This window comes from Phyllostomus hastatus, unplaced genomic scaffold (genome assembly GCF_019186645.2).
Source record: "Phyllostomus hastatus isolate PE091 unplaced genomic scaffold, TTU_PhHast_1.1 phas_contig_948, whole genome shotgun sequence".
In the NCBI taxonomy this organism is placed as follows: Eukaryota; Metazoa; Chordata; class Mammalia; order Chiroptera; family Phyllostomidae; genus Phyllostomus; species Phyllostomus hastatus.
The window spans coordinates 10,345,144-10,352,381 of record NW_025333993.1 but is presented as its reverse complement, the minus strand read 5'-3'; the positions used below and the strand labels follow the sequence as shown (position 1 = coordinate 10,352,381).

At 47.5% G+C, this 7,238-nt stretch overlaps 1 protein-coding gene across 1 annotated transcript; it reads right to left on the bottom strand.

Annotated features, from left to right (window-relative positions):
- Positions 1–6,814: 6,814 nt before the first annotated feature.
- Positions 6,815–6,994, bottom strand: LOC123827895 (keratin-associated protein 19-7-like). The gene has a single exon (XM_045852341.1). It carries the CDS (start codon positions 6,992–6,994, stop codon positions 6,815–6,817), a length of 180 nt encoding a protein of 59 aa, XP_045708297.1.
- Between the last annotated feature and the right edge of the window lie 244 nt (positions 6,995–7,238).

Below are 7,238 nucleotides of genomic sequence, written 5' to 3'. Positions count from 1 at the left end.
CCTTTGCTCATTTTTAATTGGATTATTTGTGTTCCTGGGGTGGGGTTGTGGGAGTTCTTCATATATTTGGAGATCAAACCCTTGTCTGAGGCATCATTGAGAAATATATTTTCCAGGTGGGGAGGGCTGGGTGGGTGGGCTGGGATAGAGGAAAAGATAGAAAATTGTACTTGAACAACAATTAAAATGAAATTAAAAAAAAAGAAATATATTTTCCTACATGATTGGTTCTTTTGTCATTTTGTTGATGCTTCCTTATCCATGCAGAAGCTTTTGAATTTGATGAGATCCCATTTGATTACTCTTTCTTTTATGTCTCTTGCTCTAGGGGACATGTCAGTGCAGGTGTTGCTGCTGGGAATGTCTGAGATTTCCCTGCCTGTGTTCTCCTCTAGGACAGTTTTGGTGTCACGATTTATCTTTAAGTCTTCTCTCCATCTTGAGTTTATCTGTTTGTATGGTGTACGTTGGTGTGATTTTCTAGTGGTGAGCTTGTCTTCCATTCCTCAAGTGAAACTCACTTGGTCCTGACATAATTCCGATTTCATACATTTCTACCTTCAATTTGTTCACAAGTTCTGGGGAGTTTCACACATGTCTTATTTTTCCCCATGTCTTAATGAGAAATGCTGGCCTGTGGTTCTCCCTGCTGATGACATTATATTTTTGTTTTGAGACATTGCAAAAAATACAGGTGTTTCTATTATTCTCTGGAACAGAAAGAATTCACCAGTGAAATTGTCTGACCTTAAACAGGATTTCTGAGGAAATTTTTATCATGGGTCTAATTTCTACATGAGATATACAATGATGGAGGCTGTTTTTCTTCTCGGGTCTCTCTTCACAAATTTAAAATAACAATAAATATAGGAGGCCAAGAAAAATGGTTTTTGCTTTTATTTCAGAATTTTTATTTTATAAGATATTTTAAACACAGCAAAAATGAGGAAGACTAAATAATACAGCAGATAGCACACACTTATTACCGAGAGGTTACAGTTGTTAACATTTTCATATAATGCTTGTATTTTGTTTTCTCATGTTTTCTAAAAAAGGAAAGTGTAGTTTACATGCAAATGACAGTTTCTCCTTATTGCTTTGCTTTGAAATTAACAATATAATTTCCAAGGAATAATAAATAAAAATGTTAAACTGGAGTTTGATTATCATCACAGAGCCCTTTTATCTTTAGACATAAAATCCCATGTTTGGGTCCAGAAGAAAGTAGAGATGCAGAGGATGATGAGGGGAGAGATACTGCGGAGAAAGAGGAGGAGGAGCAAGGGGTGAGAGAAGGGAGGAGGTAAGAAGAAAAGGAAGAAGTGCACAGGACATAAAATATACTGATAAACTCCGGCAACACAGGAAGAAACCAGCGCCCAAGCGGATGATGGTGTTGACACAGCCCAGAGATGTGTCGTCAGAAATGGGACTAACGAACCCATCAGACAAGTTCACTGTCAGACCTCAGAGCTGGAGAGACACTGCTCGGCTGGAAGGGGACGACCCTCCCTCCTGCTCAGAAGTGGACCCGAGAACCTTGGCTGAGCAGTCACCAGCATCCAGTTCCCCAGCCTCCCTCCCCTGGTTGTCAGAAGCCAGGTTGTCAGACAGCAGTGGGGTGATGCGGGCAGGAGACGCAGCCTGCAGGTGGTGGGCGCGGGTCCAGGTGCACCGGCGCCCCAGAAGTCCAGGTGCGCACACTCAGGAGGTGGTCACAGACTCATTCAGTAGAAGCCAGAGGACCAGTACCTTCCATAGCAGCACGGACGCCAGCAGCCGCACTCCATAGCCTCTGTAGCCACAGCCATAGCCCAGGCCACCGAAAGCCACCATAGCCGTAACCCAGGCCACCGAAGCCGCGATAGCCGTAGCCCAGGCCTCCGTAGTAGCTGCCGTAGTAGCTCATGGTGTCAGGAGAGAGAGTGTGTCTGCTGTTCAAGACAAGGTCCTGAGCGTGTCTGTGGGCGAGTGGGCAGGGGCGCTTATATACCTGGCGCAGAGCACGCCGTGGACACGTGCCTCCTGGGCTGCGTCTCTGTGCGTGGCCCCGGCTGACGCAACCCAGCATCTGAGGATGAGGTCTCTGTTCCCATTAAAGCCTTTCAGCTTGCACCGGTGCCTCAAACATGTGGCATCTCTTTTATGAGAAGATATTGCAGCATCTTCAAAGCCCGCACATACCAGACTGCAGGAGTTCTCCCTGGGCGAGCACACTGCGTAATGGGTTTGCACACTTGGTAGCGCTGTGTTTTAAAACTAAGTATTGCTTCATCTGTGGCTTTCCTGGAGTTATTATGCCTCACCGAAGGTTAAATGAAAAAGATTGCCCAAATTGAGGCTACAATTAGTCCTGTGCTTTCAAAGTCACCTGATACCTCTTGGTGCAGCCGGTTTCAAGGCCAAGACACGTCACAGAGGCTGAAGGCGTCCACCTGCCCCCTGAGAACCCTCAGATAGAACTTTGGGACAAAATGTGGAAATACAACTGTTTTTTTTTGTTATTCCGTAACATTGGCCATCACGAACAACACCCTGTTTCTGATTTTACAGACTAGATTGGAAAATAAAAGACACTTGGATCAGTAACATGGGGTGACCATGTTCAAATGGGAAAGGCAGGTTACAGTAATCAAACATCTATTTCAAAGCTGCATAAAAACATTAAAAACTTTCTTTCCACATCCTGACTCCTAGCTGGCACATGCTCTGCTCACTGTGCCACCAAAAATGCAGGTCACTTGGCTCCCCGGTGTCCTGAGCATCTCACCCTGCCTTCCCCGGACCCGTAGGGAGACCGGCCCGCCCAGTAGTCTGTTTGCACACAGCACGGGGCCCCTCCCGCCCTCACGGGCCCGGGACCCAGCATTGGGCAGAAGCCCCGGAAGCACTGATTTCCGACTCCGATGCCACAGTCACTCCGCTGCCGAGCAGGAGTGTCGACGCCTCATCCAAGGAGCTGTGACCCTTGTTCTCCTTCCACAAAGCCTTTCCTCGCTCATGGAGAAAGGCTGTCCACCATTAAAACACAGAAAGGTTTTGGTGGGGATCTGTCAAACTAAGAAGTGTCCAGGGGTGGGCAAAAGCAGGTCAACAGCAATGATAATCAAGAACGCCATAATTCATCAATAACAATACCAAAGTGAATGGTGTTTTGCACACTCACAACTGAAGACCTAGTCTCGCCCTGGTAGTGAGTTGTCCGGCAGAGTCTCGTGCTTGTCGGGCCTGGGCAGTGCAGAGCCGACCCGCAGGAGAGAGGGGAGGACCCCCAGGTTTGGCACCTCCCCCCACTCCCGCTGGCTGAGCAAACCCACCCTTAGGTTGAGTGAACAAGCCTGAGTCTTTAACATCCACCCTAATGCTCTATGGCAGTTGGACTCCACCGTGTTTACTACTTTGTTTTTTTTTTTCAGGTCTAGCTCAACTAGAAATTCATAGGTTAACGATTCTAAATGAACACGAGTGCCGCTCTGCCAAATGGGGTGATGAACGCGGAGGGCAGGCCGATCCTTGCTGCTCTGCACTGAGGTCGTCGGGGTCGGGGACAGACATACAACCCAACTGTGTGCTGTGTGTCCGGGAGGAATCCTGGAGGGGTACACAGTGAACGGGGCCACAATGTAGTTAAATAAATACATGACTGAAGCCATGGGTGCCCCTTCGAAGAAGGGTAATTTGTTTCAGAGGGAATAGAAAAGTGCCCCGTGATGACTGTGCAGAGCGAGGGCACCAGGGGACCCAGCAGCCAAACAGCCAGGAGATGGCAGATGGTCAGGAAATCTGAGAGGCTGAAGGGGTTTGATCCGGGCTGCGCCCCAGTGACCTCGCCTCCTGCAAAATCTGGGTAATTCGATTGATCTTCTCAGAGCCTCAGCCCCGGGATCCCAGGACGGGATTTCAGTGCAAGCTGGAGACTCCCCCTCCCCACAGCACTGCTCGGGGGCTGACACCCGCCCTCACACCCAAGACAGGCATCTGCCTGGGGCCCCGGCACCCAATCAAAACACATCTAACTGTCAGCAACAACAAGAATGTAAATATTCGTGTTATTTATGAAATGCCAAAGGGCAAGAAAAAACACTCAGCCATGAATCAGCAGAACCAGACTCAGGTGGAACAAGGACATTAGAGGTAACAGGCTGAGATAATCTATAGATAGATTCTGTTTTGGGCATTTCCTCAACTAACATATTAATTTATCTTGGTGATTTTATATGCTTATTTTTATTGCTGTGCAATTACAGTTGTCCCCATTTCCCCCATTGCTCTCCCCTCCCCTACCCACCCCCCCCACCCCCCACACACTCAATCCCCCCGACACCTGTGGTCTGTGTCCCTGGGTCCTTCATACACCTTCCTCCCGGACCCTCCCCCTTCTTTGCTCCACTGTCCCCCTTCCCGCCTCCCCTTCTGTCTATTGTTAGATTGTTCCTAATTTCCACGTCTCTGGTCATATTTTACTCGCTTGTTTTGTTGTTTAGGTTCCACTTACAGGTGAGATCATGTGGGATTTGTCTCTCACCGCCTGGCCTGTTTCACTGAGCACAGTGCCCTCCAGCTCCATCCAGGCTGTTGAGAAGGGTAGGAGCTGCTTCTTTCTCTCTGCTGCATAGAGTTCCACTGTGTGAATGTACCACAGTTTTCTGATCCACTCACTTACTGGTGGGCACCTAGGTTGCTTCCAGCACTTGGCTATTGTGAATTGTGCTGCTATGAACATTGGGGTGCACAGGTTCTCTTGGATTGGTGTTTCAGGTTTAGGGTACAATCCCAGCAGTGGAACTGCTGGGTCAAAAGGCCGTTTCATTTTTAGTTTCCTGAGGAAACTCCACACCGCTTCCCACAGGGGCTGCACCAGTCTGCACTCCCACCAGCAGTGCACTGGGGTCCCCTTTCTCCACATCTCTCCAGCACTTGTTGTTTGTTGATTTGTTGTTGATGGCCACTCTGACCGGTGTGAGGTGGTGTCTCACTGTGGTTTTCATCTGCATCTGTCTGATGGCTGGTGATGCTGAGCATCCTTTCATATGTCCCTGGGCCCTCTGTGTGTCCTCCTTGAGGAAGTGTCTGTTCAGGTCCTTTGCCTCTTTTTTAATTGTATTGTTAGTTTTCCTGGTGAGGAGTTTTGTGAGTTCCTCATATGTTTGGACATCAAACCCTTGTCTGAGGTATCATTGAGAAATATATTTTCCAGTTTGGGAGGGCTGGGTAGGTGGGCTGGGATGGGAGGAAAAGATAGAAAATTGTACTTGAACAACAATTAAAATGAAATTAAAAAAAATAATATGTATTTCCTGTACGATTGGTTCTCTCTTCATTTTGTTGATGCTTCCTTATCCATGCAGAAGCTTTTGAATTTGATGAGATCCCATTTGATTACTCCTTCCTTTATGGTCCTTGCTCTAGGGGACATGTCAGTGCAGGTGTTGCTGCTGGGAATGTCTGAGATTTCCCTGCCTATGTTCTCCTCTAGGATGTTTTTGGTGTCGTGATTTATATATTTAAGTCTTCTCTCCATCTTGAGTTTATCTGTGTGTATGGTGTATGTTGGTGTGATTTTCTAGTGGTGAGCTTGTCTTCCATTCCTCAAGTGAAACTCACTTGGTCCTCACCTATTTCCTATTTCATACATTGCTACATTCAATTTGTTCACAAGTTCTGGGGAGTTTCACACACGTCTTAATTTTCCCCATGTCTTAATGAGAAATGCTGGCCTGTGGTTCTCCCTGCTGATGACATTATATTTTTGTTTTCAGATATTGCAAAACAAATATCAGTATTTCTGTTATTCTCTGAAACAGAAAGAATTCACCAGTGAAACTGTCTGACCTTAAATAGGATTTGTGAAGAAATTTTTATCATGGATCTAATTTCTACATGAGATATACAGCGATGCAGACTTTTTTCTTCTCAGGTCACTATTCACAAATTTAAAATAACAATAAACATTTTAGACCAAGAAAAATGGTTTTTGCTTTTATTTCAGAATTTTTATTTTATAAGATATTTTGAACACCCCTAAAGGAAGGAAGGCTACATAGCACAGCAGATAGCACACACCCATGTCCGAGAGGGTACGGTTGTTAACATTTTCATATAACTCTTGTATTTTATTTTCTCATGGGTTCTAAAATAATTCACATGCAAAGTACAATTTCTCCTTATTGCTTTGTTTTGAAATTAACAACATAATTTCCAAGGAATCGTAAATAAAAATGTTAAACTGAAGTTTGATTATCATCACAGAGCCCTTTTACCTTTAGACATAAAATCCCATGCTTGGGTCGGGAAGAAAGGAGAGAAGAGGAGGAGGATGAGGAGGGAGAGATACTGCAGAGGAAGAGGAGGAGGAGGAAGGGGTGAGAGAAGGGAGGAAGTAAGGAGAAAAGAAAGAAGTGCACAGGACGTAAAGCACATTGATAAACTCCGGTGACACAGGAAGAAATCACCGCCCGAGTGGATGACCGTGTTGACGCAGCCCAGAGGTTCATCGGGAAGACCGGGACTGAGGCTCAGAACAGGCCGTCCCCGTCAGACAAGTTCACTGTCAGACCTCAGAGCTGGAGAGACGCTGCTCGGCTGGAACAGGATGACCCTGCCTCCTGCTCAGAAATGGACCCAAGGACCATAGCTGAGCAGTCACCAGCATCCAGTTCCCCAGCCTCCCTCCTCTGAGTGTCAGAAGCCAGGTGCTCAGACAGCAGTGGGGTGATCCGGGCAGGAGACGCAGCCTGCAGGTGGTGGGCGCGGTCCAGGTGCACCGGCACCCCAGAACTCCAGGTGCGCACACTGGAGGTGGTCACAGACTCATTCAGTAGAAGCCAGAGGACCAGTACCTTCCATAGCAGCAAGGACGCCAGCAGCCGCACCCATAGCCTCTGTAGCCACAGCCATAGCCCAGGCCACCAAAGCCACCATAGCCGTAACCCAGGCCACCGAAGCCACGATAGCCGTAGCCCAGGCCTCCGTAGTAGCTGCCGTAGTAGCTCATGGTGTCAGGAGAGAGAGTGTGTCTGCTGTTCAAGACAAGATCCTGAGCGTGTCTGTCGGTGAGTGTGCAGGGGCACTTATATACCCTGCGCAGGGCATGTGATGCACGAGGGGGCTGTCCTGCATGTTTGCCACTCGACATGTGACCTGTGACGGTGGAACTCGTAAATGGTCTGTGTCCTGTCACAGGAAGAGGCCCGCATGCTCGTGAAAATAGTTCAGCTTCTTCAGGTTCCTCTTTGGCA